Source organism: Lissotriton vulgaris, chromosome 2_2 (genome assembly GCF_964263255.1).
Source record: "Lissotriton vulgaris chromosome 2_2, aLisVul1.2, whole genome shotgun sequence".
Lineage (NCBI taxonomy): Eukaryota > Metazoa > Chordata > Amphibia > Caudata > Salamandridae > Lissotriton > Lissotriton vulgaris.
This window is the reverse complement of record NC_141688.1, coordinates 35,079,155-35,100,084: the sequence shown is the minus strand read 5'-3', so window position 1 is coordinate 35,100,084 and position 20,930 is coordinate 35,079,155. Positions and strand designations below refer to the sequence as shown.

At 46.1% G+C, this 20,930-nt stretch overlaps 1 protein-coding gene across 4 annotated transcripts in view; it reads right to left on the bottom strand.

Annotated features, from left to right (window-relative positions):
* Nucleotides 1–204: 204 nt before the first annotated feature.
* Nucleotides 205–20,930, bottom strand: part of ARIH1 (ariadne RBR E3 ubiquitin protein ligase 1) — a 616,333-nt gene continuing 595,607 nt past the window's right edge. For all 4 annotated transcript variants that reach the window (XM_086959245.1, XM_086959247.1, XM_086959246.1 and 1 more), the window contains exon 14: nt 205–1,039. In XM_086959245.1, coding sequence (XP_086815371.1) covers nt 955–1,039 — 85 coding nt within the window. In that variant the 3' untranslated portion in view covers nt 205–954. The remainder of the gene's footprint in view (nt 1,040–20,930) is intronic.

The following is a 20,930-nucleotide window of genomic DNA, read 5'->3' as shown; positions in this document are numbered from 1 at the left end:
TACAATTCAGCACAACCTTCAAGATGCCATCTAATCCTAACTGAGAAGACAGAACTGTTGCCTTCAAATATATAATGTAACTTACCAAAATGTCCTGACATTTGGTGCCTTTTCACTTCAACTCCTTTTTGGACAATATATCAGCCAATGCTATAGCAGAAGAGCACCTAATACTACAGCACAAGAGAAAAACAGCACAGCAAATAGACATGATCATGAAGATTTTTAAAGAATAAATATTTTTTTTTGTAAGGAAACATTATGCGAACACGTGCCACACTTGCTCTTTGTCCATGCATATGCGCTATATACATTCTTGAAAAATACTGCTCTCCTTTTTCTTTTTTAATCTTGTTTGTTTAAAAGTCATATACAAAGTTTTGTTTTTACCCCATTGTCCCTTTTGCTTTCCCCTCCAAAGAACACCGCATGGGCCAAGCAGCTTTCATTCATGTACCAGGCTGGGATGAGGGAATAAAAGGACGTGGCTGTAGAGCAGGAACCAACAACGAAGTTGCAGGTTCGCAAATGAAATGTGGTGTAAAAAACTAGGCGATAATCACCTGGATTACAAGGGGCAAATTCATTGAAAAGAGAAGGCTCCTGCTTCAAGGAGGGAAAGCTTCAGCAGGTCACAAGTTTATCTTGTAGGGTTTTCATTTGATTTTAGTGCTTCCTCTAGATTCCCATTGGCCGCCCAGAATACTGTTGTACAATTCTTTAGCTACCTTTTTTGTTTTTTATTACAATATAATTTACTTAAACTTTCCATTAACAAACCCGAATGGCGGGAGCAGAGACCAGCGATGGGAGACTGGGCTTGAGGGCCCTGTGTGGCGCCTTTTGTTTGTGTTATTGTTTCTTTGCTTTTAATTGCATGAGCACTCTAGATGATAAAAGTTGTCAAGAGTTCAATTATGATTTTTGTTTTTATGCAGGGAGAATGTTCGGCTTTCAGTCCTCGATATATTCCCATAGGTCTTTTTCATAGCCTTCATGCACGTGCAATAACAACACCCTTCGTCGGCTCTCGCAGTATCTGCAAAGAAAAAGAAGATTTCACAACACAGAAGAAAACTGTGTTCACATGTAACCCGGATACTACATCATTGGACTATTCACTGAATTTAAGACGACTGAATACCTCCAGCTACATTTGAGGGATTTCAACATGTTTTCAGAGAAAAAGACTCTATGAAATGTAACACAGGTGGCTCATCTGAATAGGAGGAAACATAACAGGTAAAATGAAGTGCCAACCATAAACTCAGAAAAAGGGAGCTTCAAGTGGCCTGAAGAAAGATCTCAAATGTCTATTTCAGAAAAAAAATCTCTTGGTTTCCAAGGATGCAAGAGACCTTATTAATTCAATGAATATTCCCACAATAAAGAACTAAGATTACAAGAAATTCACTCTCCATTTGGAATATTTTTATTGATGTCACCACTGAATAGAATAGTAAGATGATCGCAAAAAGTGAAGGAAATCTAGTAAGTTCTATCAAAGAAATGAAGATACGCTATGGCATCGCCAATCAATCCGTAATGCAAAAGAGTACATCAAATGCTTCTAGTTGTATACCTCATAAATGGGAATGATATTTAAATAGAGTTGAAGTGGCTGCTTTGCCCTTACAGAAAAGAGTCAAAGGTTCACCTAAAAGGATTCAACTAGCTTTCAGAGAGCAAATGGAAAAATAGGATACAATCTATTTTGCTGTGAATGTCTACAAACAAATTTCGTGGCAAACCCACCATAAAATATCTGCTTAGGCTTTGACTTCTTTTAGGCAATAGCTAGAAAATAAGAAACTGTTTAATTGTACTAGGTCAGAAACTGGGAAAGAGAAATGGTTGGGCTCACAATTTGAAAAAACCTTGTGTAGCAAGAACGGTTTGAGGGGAATGTAAAGACAACTAAGAATCACTGCGAAGGCAGTGGCTGTTTAACAGGCCTATTTGTCGTGCACACATTCACAACAAGAAAGGCCTTCGGGCTAATTAAGGAAAATTGACGTTTCTTGTTATCCAAATAACTGGTACTGGGTATTCCTAGTAGTTTTTTGCCCTGAGCTGAGCCCTCACCAGTACTTTCTGCAATTCAAAATTACAACTTTTCAACCATTTCTAAAAAACACTTGGGGAATTTATAACTCTACCAAAAGTTCTAGGATTGGAGTTACAGAAGTAATTTTGATCTTCCAGTGTCTGACATGCCCACTGCTGCCCTGAGTGCGCAGTTCAAGGCAAGAAGCACAAACAAGCCTGGTCCTCTCTTTACCAACAACTGAAGGAAGAAAGGCCGAGTTGACCCATAAGGATTTTAACCTGTGATCACGGTGACAAACAATGATCTCTGCCACTGATCCACGAGGACTGGGCATGCCTAAATGACTAACCATTTTGTATATCAGGAGAGCCACCAATATCACTTGCATTTTTTTTCAGAGCTATCATAAGAAAATCCTTTAAGCACTTAAAAAATAAATCATATTGATTAGTAAAGAAAAAGGTCTGAGAAGGACACTTTTTGCAAGCAGAAAATGTCTTCCTTGGAAGAGAAACTCCCCTATGCTCTTAAGAAAAGGAAGGTTCCTTCCAAGAAACAGCAGTTCTTTAGCTAGGAATCATCCACAATGTTGGTCTTAGAAAACAAGGAATTATTTTATATAATTTTTCCAAAATCAACTTTTTTTTTGCAGTTTTCTAAACTTTGAAAGGCGCTCCTTAAGAACTTGTGAGAAAACAAACCATATTTCAATACAAGGCCTACTAATGCTGTACCGAGCGGCGCATAGTGTGCAGGACCAGTAGAGACTGGATAGAAAGCAGATTAAAGTGAACTGCTCAGTCCCAAAGTTGGTGGGTTTTCTTAGACACAATAATCATCTTCATCTCTTCTAGCATGCTTGTTCAATCTGCAACTCCATTGTCCTCCCAAACATAAGGAACCCTTGTAGGGCCAGCCTGACTGCCCTGAGCTCCAGGATGTTTATGTAGTACATAGTGGCTAGAGGGGATAATCCAAATAGGCTCCCAAAATTTGAATTGAGTGTGCAATCAGTCACCCGATGCAGCACTGCTAAGAACTTGGAGCAAATTTCAAGATGAAAGTTAGAAACACGCCCATATGCAGCATGTCACCTACCTTGAAGCTATGGTCCCTGGAGTGAACTCTGGGCAGCCGGGTTGACTTCTGGGATCTACTCAGTAAGTTAAAGGGATTCTTGCTGGCACTGCTCAATATGAACGTGTGCAAGTGACTTGGAATTTGCCTATCCTGCTTGGAGAGTAGGTCCGCTCTCTAGGAAGAGAAAAGGTGACTGAATGCAGAGTCTGAACACAATGGTATACTAAATGCTCATCGCCCAGTATGAAGCAACCTGCTTCAGTGCACCCAATCCTCTTGTACTTTCTGCAGTAGTCAGCACAGCAGCAGGATTGTCTATTATGTGTACAGCAGGACCTGTGTCCAACTCAAACTGAAGGTACCTAGAGAAGCAGGGCTATGGCATGCTGTTCTTGAAGGGTTCCGAGGAGAAATCTGCTTTCTCTCCAAAAAGTCACTCTTTGTCAAAGGGCATGTCCATAAGCATAGCCTGGATACTCCCAACGATCTAGTAAAACACATCCAAGCGTAGTGCTGAAGTGTGACAGCTAGAAGCACAATATGTGAAAGATGCATTTCAACATTTGTTTAGACGCAGACAGCTGATGACCAGTGACCATTAAGCATGGACACAGTAGCCCAAAAGAAGGGGTCATTAGTTTTACGTATCCAAAAGCCTCAAGTTTATTTAACTCTGTCCGGAAGGGCTGTAGTAAAATAGTTTGAGTTCTGCACTGAAGACATCTTAAACAGTCCACTCCACATTGAAGGGTGGGAGGACAAAAGGTGTGGGTAGCAGAGCTGGTCTTTTGTGATCTACCATTGAACCAATGGCGCAGAATAGGGTTTCTTCTGTGCAGCCATTGCAGGGTCTAGTAGCGCCTTGTAGAAAATGCCCCACCCTCCCTTTGCTTCTTAATTTTTTTTTTTTATAAATAACTTTAAAAACAGAATCACACGTGAAAAATCACATAAATCGGTACATCGCCATCAGTAAAAACTAATTGGCAAACTGATTATTGCTCAATTATCACATTTATCCTGCAATGTCCATAGGTTATCCTGCAATGTCCATAGGTTAGCCTGCCAGGCAGAATTTCAGTATCATTAAGACAACCAATCCATATCTGCCTCCCCCCACCATTTGCCCCGTATCTTATGGTAATTGGCAGGACTGCCTCTGGCCTTGTACAATAGGCTTCTCGTGTTGGGCACACAAGTCCACTCCTCGATGGGATTGGTGGAGGTGCAGCAGATTTCAAATAAGTTGCTATATCTCTTTTGAATTCCATGGAGCCTGCGCCCAGTAAGGCCCTGTCTGCCCTCGTACTCCCAACACTTTTCAGTACCCCCGGCAGCAGTAAGGATTAGTTACTTACCTGTAATCCTAGTTCTCTTCCAGGGGTATCCTCATCAAAGTCATAAGCACTGAATATTCCCGCCCATGTGCGGAACCCCGGAAACAATGTAAAAATATATATGTAAAAAACACATATCTAGCTCCACATATATGTACGTACATATATTATTTTTCTCATACCAATGCAGCCCCCAAAAAGAGGCTAACAATGTAAAACCTTGTACATGTACTGCAATTATAATGGAAACAAAGAATACAATAAATCAAATATCCTTTGAATTTTGTGTTTTAATGAGTAAAACCACTCATACCTCCTGAAAATTGCTCATAAAAAGACATTGTTAGCCTCAGGCTGCATTGAAAAGCATTAACATAGAAAATGAAAGCATTTTCAACAAAATATGGCACTGTGCCTTTAAGGCAGCCCTGACCCCAGGCTTCCCATCATGCCTCAGGGCTGACAGTTAGGTCAGTTGTTCTTTGCATAACCCTGATGTCAGGGCTAAATACAAATATAAAAACGTACAGCTCTCATTTACCTGGGGAGACGGGTGGGTTGCTTATGACTGAGGAGGATACCCCTGGAAGAGAACTAGGATTACATGTAAGTAACTTATCCTTCTCTTCCAGGGGATCCTCATCAATAGTCATAAGCACTGAATAGAATAGCAAGCCCAACAACCACCTGCAGGTAAATGAGAAGTACATCTTCTACCTTAAAAGACCCAACATCACAGCCCAGACTGGCTGCTAAACAGATTCCGCAAGGAGGCTTGGCCTACTTGGGTATCTGCTCTCGTGTCAGAATCAAGACAATAATGTCTGGTAAATGTATGGACGGACCGCCAGGTCGCCGCCTTACAGATCTAAGACATGGGCACATTATTGAGAAAAGCCGCAGTCGCAGCTCTTCCCCTGGTGGGAGGCGCCTTGGGAGAAACTTACCAGCTAGCGCAAAAGCCCCTGGGGGTAAGTTTAATACATGAAACGATCCATCTGGAAATGGAACGTTTTGAGGCAGCATGGCCTGTCCTGATCGATCCATAGTTAACGAAAAGATGATCAGAATGACGAATCACTTTAGACCCGTCAAGATAGAATTTTAAAATCCCTTTCAGGTCTAAAGAATGCAGAGCCCTCAGCTGGAGTAGAGGGGTTGGGGAAAAAAGTGGGCAGAGAAATGGTCTGATTTACATGAAAATCTGACACCACTTTAGGCAGCAAAAAATGGATGCGTCCGCAGCACCACCCTATTCAAATGTAACACCGTATAGGGTTCTGAGGCACAGAGGGCTTGAAACTCGCTCACTCTGCGAGCTGACGTGATAGCCACCAAAAAGCTGCTTTCCATGAAAGTTGTTGTAAAGTAGCTTTGTGAATGGGTTCAAAAGGAGGACCCATTAACTTTGATAGCACCAGGTTCAACTCCCAGGGTGGAGAAGGAGGACGCACTGGAGGGTATACTTTTTTCAACCCTTGAAGGAAGTCCTTGACAGATGTTAGCTGGAAAAAAAAGGTTTGAGAAGGTGACCGCCTATAAGCCGTTATGGCCGCTAGGTGCACCTTGATGGAATTAAATTTTAAACCTGCTTTAGCCAGATACAACAAATAAGGAAGAACTGCTTCTTATTGACATTTGATTGGATCATAACTATTCTGTATACACCACATTGCATCCATACGAATGTCTGGTGGAAGGACGCCTTGCCTCTTTCAGATTGAACATGCAGTCCTCTTGCAAACGTAGATAGCTGTATTGGATGACCTCAGGAGCCATGCTGCCAAGCTCAGTGACGGAATGTTGGGATGGTTGATCCTCCCGTCCATCTTGGTCAACAGGTCCGGCCTGTATGGTAGCCTCTTGTGAGGAGTCACTGACAGGTGAAGCAGGTCCGTGTACCACCACTGCCTCGGCCAATCGGGAGCAATCAGAATCATTGTTGTGCACAAGTGTGTTAGCTTGCTCACCACCTTCGGAATCAACGAGAGAGGTGGAAAGGCGTACACAAATTCGTTTGACCAGTCGATCAAAAGAGCATTCCCTCTCGAGCCTGGCCGGTGGAACCTGGAGGCGAAGCTTCTGCATTTGGTGTTTTGGTAGTCCGCGAACAGGTCTATGGTGGGACGATTCCAGGATTGAAAAAGTTCCTCTACCACTTCGTCGTGAAGAACCCAGTCTTCCTTGTCGTCGAAATGACGGCTTAGAGCGTCTGCCCTCACGTTTTGCTCTCCTGGAAGATGAACCACCGTTATAGACGCCTGCGAGCCAGCAGCCAATGCCAGATCCTCTGCGCTTCCAACGACAACGTCCAGGAGCGCGTTCCCCCCTGCTTGTTCAAGTAGTACATCGTGGCGGTGTTGTCAGTCTGTACTAGCACGGTTAGAGGCAGCAGACCCGAGAGCAGAGGACAGCCCGGGACCAGGGTTCGATTCCCGGCGCGGCAGGTTTCTGAACCAGGGTCAGCGGACTCGATAATTCTCTCGCCTCGGTGCCCACTCTGATCAGCGATCACACTCGGCAACTCTGGGCATTAGCTTGCCTCATCTTCACTAACGGCCCCACCAGACCGCCGGGGATGCCTGGTCTCACCCTGGAGATACCCATTAAGGGACCATCTCTCAGGGAAGCCAGGAAGGGTTTCGCAGCGGTCGAAGCGCCTTGGGACCCTACGGGTAAGTAGTGCGCTATATAAATGCCAATACATTTACATTTACATGCCTCTTGAATTGAGGGGAGAAACGCTTTGAGAGCTAGGTGGACTGCTCTCAGCTCCAGCATGTTGATATGGTAAGTGCTTTCTTTGTGTGACCACTGACCTTGCACCTGCAGTGGGCCCATGTGTGCTCCCCAGCCCGGAAGGGAAGCGTCCGTGATCAGTGTCTGCACAGGGAGAGGTTGATGGAACAGGACTCCCACCTGCATATTCTGAGCTTTTGTCCACCACGGAATAGAAGCTCGAACTGCGTCTGAGATTTCGATGTGATCGTCCCAGCGAGCCGATTGTTGATCCCACTTGTCCTCCAGATCCTGCTGAAGAGGACGCATTCGAAGTCTGGCATTCGGGACTAGGAAGATGCAAGACGCCATCGACCGTAGCAGGGAGGCAATCCTGTGTACTTTCTGAGTCTTGCCGCGAAGAACCAGTTGACATTTCTGGGTGATTGATGATAGTCTCTCCTCCGAAGGAAACACTTTTCCTGCTTCGGAGTCTAGTAGAGCTCCAAGGAAGTGGATCCTCTGGGTGGGCTGAATGACTGACTTTCCGAAGTTGACATGTAGCCCTAGTCTCTGGCAGAGCTGTATACAAGTCTGGAACTGATTCCTTACGCTGACTGGGGAAGGACTTTTCACCAGCCCATCGTCCAAGTAGGAGTACACGAAGACCCCTCTGCGGCGTAGAGCAGCTGCCACCACTGCAACACTTCGTGAACACCCGAGGAGCTTACTTCAACCCAAACGGTAGGACTTTGAACTGATAGTGGGAGGTCCCCACCATGAACCGAAGACATCTTCTGTGGCTGGGGTGTATTGGAACATGAAAATAAGCATCTTGAAGGTCCATCAAGCACATCCAATCTCCCTTCCTGAGATGTGGATATATTTGGTGAAGCGCCAACATTCAAAATCTTTCCTTTTTGACGTGCAGATTTAGTGTTTGCAAGTCCAGAATGGGTCTGTATTCTGCCTTCTGTCCTTTTTTCTTGACCAGAAAATAAAGGGAGTACACCCCTTTTCCCCTCTGAGAGACCGGCACTCCCTCGATAGCTGCCGGAGTAGAGTGGCGACTTCTCTTTGCAGTAGGTGCAGCTGATGATTTGATGTTGATATCGGGGGAACCGGTGGAGGCAGATGATTGAAACGAAGACAGTACTCATTCTAAAGCATAGACAACACCCATCTGTCTTTTGTGATGCTTTGCCACTCTTTCAAATGATTTGCCAGGCTTCCCCCCACTGGAGTGGTCCACGGCGCTGGGGGAAGAAACAACTCATTGCTTGGATTGAGTCTTGCCGGTGTTGTTGCCTTGGCGTTGATTACCTCCTCCCTTGTAAATACGCTTTCATTTGTACTGGGACTTTTGCTGCCCCTGCTGATCGTGGCTCTTCTGCCAGTTCGGGGTTTGAACCCTCTGCTTTGTAGAGCCCTTGTTAAAGGAGCAAAATTTCTTCTTGAACTCCTTCTCAAGACCCACCGCCTTGAGAGTTTCCAGCTCTGCTTTCATGCGCTGCATCTCTTCGTCCGCACTTTTGCCAAACAACGAAGTACCTGAAAAAGGCAAGTTCAAAATGTGCGCTTGGGCTTCTGGTTTCAAAGCAGTTAGGCGCAACCATGATGACCTCCTTGCCGTTACCCCATGAGCATACCCATGAGCTGCTAGGGTAGCCCCATCTGCTGCGGCACTTATCACCTGGTTGGAGACTTGACTGCCTTCCAGGAGGATTTCTTCAAAGTCCTTACGATCCTCTGCTGGGAGTTTCTCCACAAAACGCTGCAGAGAATCCCACAGGGATCGGTCATAATGCCCCAAGAGGGCTTCTGCATTGGCAACTTTGAGAAAAGTAGCTGATGTATTGCAGACCCGCCTTCCCCACGAGTCTTGCATCTTACTGTCCTTATCCGGAGGCACAGTGGAGGATGAGGCGACTGCACTGAACTTCGCCGCTGCGATAATCACGGAGTCCGGGGGAGGATCAGCTCTGAGGAATAGCGGGTCGTCCTCTGGAGATTTGTACTTTTTAAGGATCCTTGCCGGAGCCGCCTTGACCGTCACTGGGGTTAAGAAGACATCCATAACTGGCTCTAAAATCCCCGGCACCAAAGGCAGAAGAGGTTTGGGTGCAGACCTATGCTGTAGTGTTTCAAAAATTACTGAGGTTTTGATCTGTAGAGCTTTTAAGGTAACTCCCAGCTTAAGAGCTCCCCTACCAAGTATGTCCTGAAAAGTGAAGATATCACGAATCGGAGATACCCTCGATAGAGGAGAGTATTAGGGGAGGAGAGTCTGTTAGGGTAGGAGAGTAGCCTCTGAGAGTGGGGCGAGGAAGAAGAAGTAGGAGTTCTTCGCGCTCTCCTTGTGCTCCTTGATCATGATCTACGCCTGCTGGTTCACACCCTGGTATTTACAACAACATTTTTGTCCACCATAAGCGTGGAAGGGTATACTCAGATGTGAGTCCCTAGCTCATTGCACCATCAGGATTCAAGCAAGCCGGGCCGAAGACGGCTGAAATGCCAGAAACCGGTCCCCGGTAGCTTGTTTCCTTCCCAGTATAAGAATTGGCTTGGTAGTTTGGTCTGCCCTGTTCCCATGATGCACTGGGCCAGGGTCAGACTAATTTGCATATAGCCAAGTTCTGAGCTGGGATGGTGCAGTGAGCTAAAAAACGGTGATGGATCAAGCCCTGATCCTTGGACTGGGTAAGAGTGGTCTGCTTAATTCAGACACTCTGTTCATCACCACCCCCCTTTTCTGAATCATTTTTGTCCACCATAAGCGTGGAAGGGTATACTCAGATGTGAGTCCCTAGCTCATGCACCATCAGGATTCAAGCAAGCCGGGCCGAAGACGGCTGAAATACCAGAAACCGGTCCCCGGTAGCTTGTTTCCTTCCCAGTATAAGAATTGGCTTGGTAGTTTGGTCTGCCCTGTTCCCATGATGCACTGGGCCAGGGTCAGACTAATTTGCATATAGCCAAGTTCTGAGCTGGGATGGTGCAGTGAGCTAAAAAACGGTGATGGATCAAGCCCCGATCCTTGGACTGGGTAAGAGTGGTCTGCTTAATTCAGACACTCTGTTCATCACCACCCCCCTTTTCTGAATCATTTTTGTCCACCATAAGCGTGGAAGGGTATACTCAGATGTGAGTCCCTAGCTCATTGCACCATCAGGATTCAAGCAAGCCGGGCCGAAGACGGCTGAAATGCCAGAAACCGGTCCCCGGTAGCTTGTTTCCTTCCCAGTATAAGAATTGGCTTGGTAGTTTGGTCTGCCCTGTTCCCATGATGCACTGGGCCAGGGTCAGACTAATTTGCATATAGCCAAGTTCTGAGCTGGGATGGTGCAGTGAGCTAAAAAACGGTGATGGATCAAGCCCTGATCCTTGGACTGGGTAAGAGTGGTCTGCTTAATTCAGACACACTGTTCATCACCACCCCCCTTTTCTGAATCATTTTTGTCCACCATAAGCGTGGAAGGGTATACTCAGATGTGAGTCCCTAGCTCATTGCACCATCAGGATTCAAGCAAGCCGGGCCGAAGACGGCTGAAATGCCAGAAACCGGTCCCCGGTAGCTTGTTTCCTTCCCAGTATAAGAATTGGCTTGGTAGTTTGGTCTGCCCTGTTCCCATGATGCACTGGGCCAGGGTCAGACTAATTTGCATATAGCCAAGTTCTGAGCTGGGATGGTGCAGTGAGCTAAAAAACGGTGATGGATCAAGCCCTGATCCTTGGACTGGGTAAGAGTGGTCTGCTTAATTCAGACACTCTGTTCATCACCACCCCCCTTTTCTGAATCATCGGTTCACACCCTGGAGCGTGATCTTTCCCTCTGGCGAACTGGGGAGCGTGATCTTTCCCTCTGGCGAACTGGGGAGCGTGATCTTTCCCTTAGGCGAACTGGGGAGCGTGATCTTTCCCTCAGGCGAACTGGGGAGCGTGATCTTTCCCTCTGGCGAACTGGAGAGCGTGATCTTTCCCTCTGGCGAACTGGAGAGCGTGATCTTTCCCTCTGGCGAACTGGAGAGCGTGATCTTTCCCTCTGGCGAACTGGAGAGCGTGATCTTTCCCTCTGGCGAACTGGAGAGCGTGATCTTTCCCTCTGGCGAACTGGAGAGCGTGATCTTTCCCTCTGGCGAACTGGAGAGCGTGATCTTTCCCTCTGGCGAACTGGGGAGCGTGATCTTTCCCTCTGGCGAACTGGGGAGCGTGATCTTTCTCTCTGGCGAACTGGGGAGCGTGATCTTTATCTTTGTCTCACCGGAGAGCGTGACCGTTCTCTAGGCCTAGAGAGCGGTTGCTGCATCCGATACGCTGCTTCCCCGTCCTTAGCCCAGTGATGAAGTGGCCTGTACCATCTCGTTGAAATCCTGACAGTAGGCTACTTTGGAGAGGAATCTTTCTCTTCAGAGTGTGATGGAGGCGTTGCATCTCTTTGCGAATGCCTGGATTCCTCGCTGCCCGACTTATAAATAATTATATCCGGGCAGACTCCGAACCTGAGCCAGCCGCAGACCTGGAGCGACAGCGAGAGTCCCTCTGGTATGCCCCCCATGCTCACTTTGCCACTGGATTCAAGCAAGCCGGGCTGAAGATGGCTGGAATGTCAGAAACCGATCTTCGGAAGCTTGTTTCCGGTCCAGGGAAGGCATGGCTTGGCAGTTCGGCAATCGACGTCGAGCGATAGCCAGACGTTGACGGAGGCTGCCTCGACGCCGAGCGCCAATGACTAGGCGACGGCTCTGACGTCGAAGACTGTACCTGAGCCTTCGACGACTGAGGTCTCGACGTTGAGCCGCCCTGCTTCAACGGTAACCTCTCTCTCGACGCTGCACGTCGCCCGGTTGACGGCAGCGGAGTTTTGACTCTCGACGCTGAAGACCTCACCTTCTTCGTCGTTGGAGACTTCAACACCGATCCCGACACAGAAGGAGAGCAGGTCGGGACTTTTTTCGACGTCGACCTCTTCTTAAGTCTCTTTGGAGATCTACCTCTCTCAGAAAGTCCATAAATCCTGCTTCTTTCTCTGTCCTTGATAGTTCTGGATGACCAGGACTAGCAGTGGTCACAAGATGCTACCTCATGAGAGTCAGGTAGACAGCGAATACACACTGGATGTGTATCTGACCAAGCCTTATACCCACAGGCAGGGCAGGTGTCAAAAAGAGCCGTAGGCATTTTGTTATGTTATGTTATAGTGTGTTTTATATAGCGCTCGGCTACTCCCAGGAGTGTCCCGGCGCTCTAAACCCAAAACGAACAGGGAGCAGAGGCAAAAGGGGGGAAAAAAACTACTGAGAGTACAACCATGTCTTCAGATCCTTCCTGAAAGCCAACAGAGAATGATTCCTTCGGAGACTAACCGGCAAGGTATTCCACAACTGGGGCGCTAAGCGCCTGAAAGACCGGCCGCCAACCCTCTCTCTTCTTATGACCGGGACCAAGGCCAGAGCCAACGACTCAGACCTTAATGATCTAGTAGGTTGGTAGAAGACCATCCGCTTTGTGATGTATTTGGCCCCGGACAAATGAAGCGCTTTGAAGGCAAAAGTGAGCGCCTTGAAAATGATACGTTTTCGAATGGGTAGTCAATGCAAAGTTTGCAACAGATCAGAAACCCTGGTGTGCCGATGGAGTCCAAAGATGACACGCGCCGCAGAGTTCTAAACTATCTGCAGGCGCTGAAGAAGATATTCTTGCAAAAAACACAGTTGATGGACAGAATGTAGAACAATGTCATACATTCACCCCAGTACAAGGATCTGGGCCTAAATCCATCGTTTTTTTGCACTCCACACCACCCTGGGTTAGACACTGGCTATATGCAAATCAGCGCTGACCCTGTGCCTCATGGGAACAGTCCAGACCGAACTACCAAGCCATGTCTTTCCCAGACCGGAATCAAGCATAAAAAGGACCGGTTTCTGGCTATCAGCCTTCTTCAGCCTGGATAGCTTGACTCCAGTGGTGTGGAGAGCCTGGGACTCACGTCTGAGTATACCCAGCATACTCGGGGTGAAAATTGCAAAAAACACAGTTGATGGACAGAATGTAGAACAATGTCATATATTCACCCCAGTACAAGGATCTGGGCCTAAATCCATCGTTTTTTTGCACTCCACACCACCCTGGGTTAGACACTGGCTATATGCAAATCAGCTCTGACCCTGTGCCTCATGGGAACGGTCCAGTCCGAACTACCAAGCCATGTCTTTCCCAGACCGGAATCAAGCATCCAAGGACCGGTTTCTGGCTATCAGCCTTCTTCAGCCTGGTGTGGAGTGCAAAAAAACGATGGATTTAGGCCCAGATCCTTGTACTGGGGTGAATGTATGACATTGTTCTACATTCTGTCCATCAACTGTGTTTTTTGCAATTTTCACCCCAAATGGGCTGGGTATGCTCAGACGTGAGTCCCAGGCTCTCCACACCACTGGAGTCAAGCTATCCAGGCTGATGAAGGCTGATAGCCAGAAACCGGTCCTTGGATGCTTGATTCCGGTCTGGGAAAGACATGGCTTGGTAGTTCGGACTGGACTGTTCCCATGAGGCACAGGGTCAGAGCTGATTTGCATATAGCCAGTGTCTAACCCAGGGTTGTGTGGAGTGCAAAAAAACGATGGATTTAGGCCCAGATCCTTGTACTGCGGTGAATGTATGACATTGTTCTACATTCTGTCCATCAACTGTGTTTTTTTTGCGAAGAAGATATTCTGGCAGACCCAAATACAGAATGTTCACGTAATCAAGGCGCGATCCAATGAGCGCCTGAACCGTGGATTTTCTGTGAGCCAGCGAAAGAAGAGGGAGAAATTTACGAAGCATCTTAAGAATGCCGAAGCATCTCCCTGTAAGGCCAAGGATCTGGGGCTTCATAGACCGATGATTATCAATCTTTATCCCCAGGTTCTTGGTCGATGTAGAGGCAGCCGAAGGCGGAGACATTCTCAGGCCACCAGGCCTGCCAGATGGGATCCGACCGGCAGCCAAAGAAAAGCACTTCGGATTTGTCAGGATTGCACTTGAGGCTGTGTTGCTGGAACCATTTAAACACAGCCCCAAGGCAGCCTCTAATACTCTCCCAATCAAAATCAGCCCCCTTTCGACAAGTGAAAAGGAGCTGCGTATAGTCAGCGTACGACAAGATCTGTGCCCCAAAGGACTCCTCCAGTGCTGCCAGAGGGGTCAAAGATATTAAAAAGGGTTCGACTCAAAATAGACCCCTGCGGGACTCCCACCTCTAATGGTGGCACCACAGCGGAAAAAGGAGGGGCCCAGAACGTCTGACACCGTCCTGCTAGGAAAGATCTGAACCAGTTGAACACCGTCCCCCGCAGACCGATCTCATTAAGTCTGACAAGGAGACCCTCATGGGGGACGGTGTCAAATGCCGCCGATAGATCGAGCATTACCAGCATAGCCTTGCCTCCTGTATCCAGTACCTCCTTGATGGCTTCTGTAACTTCCAGCAACGCAGTCTCAGTGCTCAAGTTGGTACGAAAGCCTGACTGGGTGCTGTGAAGGAGGTTGTTATTTTCGATGAAACTGGAAAGGGAAACCTGAACATGTTTCTCAACTACTTTGGCAAGGGCTGGCAGCAGGGAGATAGGCCTGTAGTTAGCATTCACTTCCAGGTCTAGATTGGACTTCTTCAATAATGGTATAACTAGCGCCTGCTTCCAGGCAGGAGGGACCACTCCCGAGGTGAGCGACAAATTCAGCACGGGTTGATAATGGGATTCACTACTCCCGCCATTCTCGCCAACAATTTAGCTGGACACGGATCCCGTGGGGACCCTGACTTTAGTTTAGATTTAATATCTAAAGATGTAGCAACCGTCAAGGGGGGAAATTCCGATAGAGTGGGCTCTCCCTTAATTATTGGACCAGACAAAATGCTGTCTTCAGGGAATCACCCTGCCCCCCAGCCAGAAACGAGTCTTGAATGGTCTAAATTTTGCTTGTAAAAAAATTGGCCAGAGAGGTCACCCAGGATTCCGAATGTGAACTTGACTGAGTGCTCATTCTAGGAACAGTCAATTCCCGCACTAGAGAGAATATCTCCCTGCTGGTATTGGCGGCAGCCTCAATTCTTCGAGAGAAGTAGGCTTTCTTTTCCGTCAAGATGTCACGCTGGTAAGATTTAATGGCAGCCCTATAGGATAGCTTCGCCGTTGCGTCATACTGCCGGCGCCAAGATCTTTCTGCAGCCCTACATTGTCGCCGTGACGAAGCCAATGCATCAGTAAACCAAGGGGCAGAGGCTCGACTGGCAGATTCACGGGGAGGAGATCTTGGGAGCAAGCTCGTCTATTCTAGCCACGAGCCAGGACTGTAGGGAATCCAAATCCCTCTCTAAAATGCCCAACACAGGACATGGGTGAAATAAACAAGCCTGGGCTAACAACTCAGGAGTAACTCGGTGATAGGCCAAAAGGCCTGCCCTGACCGACAGGGGGTATTGCTCACTGGCTTGTACTCTCCGAAGATATAAAAATAGACAAAAAAATGATCGGACCACAACACTGGAACAGGGGGGTCAATGTCCACAGGCTTGGTGGAGAACACCTGGTCCAGCGTGTGGCCTCTACTGTGCGAGGGAGCAAAGGTAGGGGAAAAGTCCTAAAGGCAGGGTAATATCCTTGATCTTAGTAGTATCCACATCTGACTCACTATCCATATGGACATTAAAGTCCTCCAGCATTATACAGTGCTCAGCTTTCAGGCACAGGGTAGACACCACAGCATGCAATTCTTCAAAAAAAGAGCCCGTAGGGACCGGTGGTCTATAAATTAACAGGCCTGTACAAGACTGATGCGGTGAGATGGATAAAGAAAAGGCCAATGATTCACACCCAGAAATTCTTTCAGAGGGAATGATGGAACAAGTAACCTCCCTCTTCACCACAATCGCCACACCCCCGCCCCTCCCCTTCTCCCTATCCTGCCTAAGAATAACATAGTTGGGGGGGATTGCAGTAGCAATGTCCGGATTAGAGAATTCACCCAGCCATGTCTCTGCAAGAAAAAGACACAGCGGAGCCTCTGTCACCAAGAGTTCGTGAATATCCAAGGCATGCTTGCTCAAGGATCTAGTATTAAGTAGCAAACAATCATGCTTAATGGAGAAGGCAGGCGCGGAGGATACGGGGGCATTACCCGAACGCCAACCGCAACCAGGGCATCGCCTCTTTCCATTATGTTGCCCAGGAAAAACCGAGCAACAAAGGCTCGATTTGCTCCTAAGAGAAAGCAACTCAGCAGTCGTATAAGTCAGCATGGTACAGCCACCAACCAACAAAAATCCAGGGCCTGCCGTCTGCAATGGGCGCAGACGGGCTTCCCTTTGGCGCTCCTTAGGCGCGAAGGAGGCGCGCCCGCAAGTGCGACCGCAGCGCAATGGAATGAGGCTCTAAGTTTATACAGTCTCCTCCCCGAGCAAGCGCCCCACTAGTCCGTCGACCAGCGTGCCTAGCTTCCCCCAAGATGGCCACTCCCCAGACACTCCTCCTGCATGTACCACAAACCCCCACAACGCCAAAATCGGCCGAGAGGATAGGGACCGTAAAGATTTTAACCTGCACGGCGCCACCCGTGCAAGCCGGCAGCAAAGGAAGACTGCGGAGGGTTAGCAAAGGACAAAGCTAGGGCGAGATGTTACCCGGCACCGCCTCAGGTAACGAGAAGGAAAATAGATTAGGGCAGAGTACACAGTACTAAATAAACACAAAACTGCTGAAAGCGGAGCGCTAGCAATCAGCGCACCAAAGGCGTAATTTAATTTAAAATGCAGGTGGAGGCTCGTAGTCAGCAGCACAATTCCCCACTCGCTCACTCCCAGCATACGCCTTAGGCAAGCAGAGTAGGGTCAGGGTCTAACCAGGGCCGTCTCTCACCTCAGATTTATGCAGTCTCCTCCCTGAGCAAGCGCCCCACTAGTCCGCCGACCTGCGTGCCTAGCTTCCCCCAAGATGGCCACTCCCCAGACACTCCTCCTGCATGTACCACAAACCCCCACGACGCCAAAATCGGCCGAGAGGGTAGGGACCGTAAAGATTTTAACCTGCACGGCGCCACCCGTGCAAGCCGACAGCAAAGGAGGACTGCAGAGGGTTAGCAAAGGACAAAGCTAGGGCGAGATGTTACTCGGCACCGCCTCAGGTAACAAGAAGGAAAATAGATTAGGGCAGAGTACACAGTACTAAAACACAATACTGCTTTTGACAAAAAATTAACTTTTTTTGAGCCCAAAAAAGGTATAACTATCTCTCTAGGGTAAAAACCCGTTGAGTAAGATAAAAAAATTGAAGAAAACACCAAGTAATTCTGACAGAAAGTAAAAAAAAAGGTGGGAGCTGTTAACCAGGGTCCTGACAGAAGGAGCCGGAAAGAACAACTGACCTAACTGTCACCCCTGAGGCATGATGGGAAGCCTGGGGTCAGGGCTGCGTTAAAGGCACAGTGCCAGTTTTTGTTGAAAATGCTTTCATTTTCTATGTTATTGCTTTTCAATGCAGCCTGAGGCTAACAATGTCTTTTTATGAGCAATTTTAAGGCGTTATGAGTGGTTTTACTCATTAAAACACAAAATTCAAAGGATATTTGATTTAATGTGTTCTTTGTTTCCATTATAATTGCAGTACATGTAGAAGGTTTTACATTGCGTTAGGCTTTTTTTGGGGGCTGCATTGGTATGAGAAAAATAATATATGTACGTACATATATGTGGAGCTAGATATGTGTTTTTTATATATATATTTTTATATTGTTTCCGGGGTCCCGCACATGGGCGGGAATATTCAGTGCTTATGACTATTGATGAGGATCCCCTGGAAGAGAATATCGGGAATCGATCTACTTTCCACCCAGTACTGTTGAGAGTTCCGCAACCACCGCATACCAGAATCTTTGAATAAGGCACTACCAGACCATTTGATATGTTTGCTGCAGTTTGAGCATCAGGAACATCTGGGATGTGGAAGGAGGCCTGGTCTATATTGGAGTAATATACACGTAATGGAGATAATACATTTGGACCAGTCGCAGCCTAGAAGAAATCGTGTCCCCTTTCCTTCTAGAGATGTAGCTAGGCCATTGACACTTCATAAACCCCCCTAAAAGCACTATCAGTATTCTAAAAGTAGGGAGGAGGTGACTAGTTTTGTGTCATCATTCTCTATGCATCTGTATTTCTAATCAGTCACAGTCAAAGCACCTGAATCTAAACCTTAAGTTCATCTAAACAGGGAAATCTTTGGGCCACAAGTAGATATTTACAAAGAGGTTCATCATTGAGGTTCACCTTAACTTTCTTCCTTTTCATCAAGGGTACCTTCCATCAAGTAGTACAGTAGCTTGGTGAAGAAAGAAAGGATAAGTCATCTGGCATGCATTTGTGCTCTGCCTTCGAGTCCAATGCTGGGCAGAACAGTTGTCATAATGCTCTCCAAAACTGCTACAGTTTCTTGGTGAGGGATTTAAAGAGGGATTTCCCAATTCAACTGCCATAATGTGTGAAGGGTGAAAAAACAAAGTTATGTAGGGTACAATAGTAACAGGGGTGTGGAATTTAATAAAATATCTACTTGTCCATGGGGCAGGTTGCTTCATAAATCTGCTTGTCCTCTAACAAATTACACGTGTCTCTTTCATGCCATGTAATGCGGCGACAAATTATGGCAGCAATCTCATATAAGAGCTCTGAAATATCCTCAGATTATTCCAGGGCTCCTTCCATAGTAGGGTGTGAAGACTAGCAATTCCCTTAAGTTGCTACGTTTCCACAGATCTAAATACTGGGGCTGAAGGTAATGGCAAGCAAGAGTTCCAGGGTTGAAATGCCCTTTTGAGTCTATGCAAAACTACTAACATGATTTAAGGCTTTTCAACATCACTTCTCTAATCTTTTCCCACACTGAGGAAGGTTGGATATTTACTCCTGACAATGGAAGACCTAAAACTTCTTCCAAGGTTGGGAAAAAAGTGGTTGTAGGGAAAGTAAACTTGCAAACACTTAGATTTTCGATTGAGTAAATCTACACCTGCATATTTGATCATGCTAAAATGCAGTTCACAAATACTTTCTAGGAGTACTATTTCTGGGCCTAGTTCTGTAAAAGTCTTGTGAATTCATGAAAGTCATATCTGCACTTAATCCAAGGACATGTGTGCGCTTTATTTAATAATTGGGCCCCTTAATTAGGTCTGTCACTAACCATGACCTTTTGTGTTTATTAAAATGTTGTCTTTCTCTCTATCGGCTAGCTTCAATGTGAGTGATTATAGCATTCTGATCTTTCACAAGAAGCACATCGACAATCGTTTTGTTCAGTGCCAGGCACTATTGTGCAATGTTTGCTTTTTTAGACCAAAACCATTTTTGTTTTTTCCAATGTTTGCTATAATGGTGAGCACCTGGCAGCTCCACACCAATAAGGTTTTACAAAAACCATGCCAAAACAAGTCACGCATTGACAAAACCAAAAGGCTGACCAAGAATTTCAGACCTGCTGGCTTTACCAATGCCTGTTTATGTTTCCCATAATCTTATTAAAACTGGTTAGACTGATTTTCCATTATGGATATTTTTGGGACATACTAGCGTACATCAACACATTACTAAATGTTGCTGCAAAGAAATGGTACCTAGATTTTTTTCAGTAGTTCATAGCTAATTGTTTTTTCATTTTCCTGTGAACATTTTATTTTGAAAGCAAAGAATCATCAATCTTGCTTTCAAGCTTCTGAAAATATTTGCATCTAATCAGAGAGCATTCTGGGAGCATTATACACAGCCTCATATTGCTTAACACTGAAATTGTGTGTACTCGTTTTTATACACTAATCACTGTCAGTAGTGCAGTCTGAGCTTACATTTACTTAAAGCACTCAGGGTAAAAAAGAAGAAACTGGTTTAGCATCTTTATCAGACTCCAACTGAGGCCTGGTCTTGATTTAAAGACTTCTTCCACAGAAGCTGCTGCTCTCACTCTTCAATAAATACTTTCTTGGGGCAGGCAGCAGCAATCTGATAAGATGAGATGGGATGCCTGGGTCAAACAGAGGTGCAGACATTGGCACAACTACAGGAGAGGAAATCGAATGTGGTGGTCACTTAGCTTTTGACTAAGGATATCAGTAGAAATATCATGGCAGTCACATGACAAAAGATATATTCTAGACCTTTTGAGGAGCTGGTATTCTAATCTCCACCAGAGGTCTAGGATGTATGGCCTGGTCCTATGTCTGTTTATATAACTTCTCCATAGAATTCTAAATCATATCGTTGGTTTTAAGCACAGTTTACTACATAGTGGTCATCTGAAGATAAAACACAGCAAATAATACTCAATCATGGAAAATTTATACTACAGGATGTGAATGTACAGTTAAGAAATTGGGTGAAAAACAGATAACCAAACTAAAATACAAAAGCAGAAAATCAAAAGGAAAGGATGGTAAGACAGCCTCATCTGGGAGTAGAGAAATGAAAGTTAAATAACAGGACAAACCACTGAGTTCTAAAAGCTGTTTAATTTTAAAACAATTTAAGTCTCATTTTGAGATCACAGGCATGTTACGTTTATAATATTGCTACTAACGGTATTTTGCACCTGATCATCTCTTTAAATTCGTAAATATTATGAATATGAGATTTAAAAAAAAAAAGGGCAATCCTATAATATAGAAGAAAGTGCATAAGTTGAAAAATACACCAAAATAGGCAAACCATGGTAGAATCA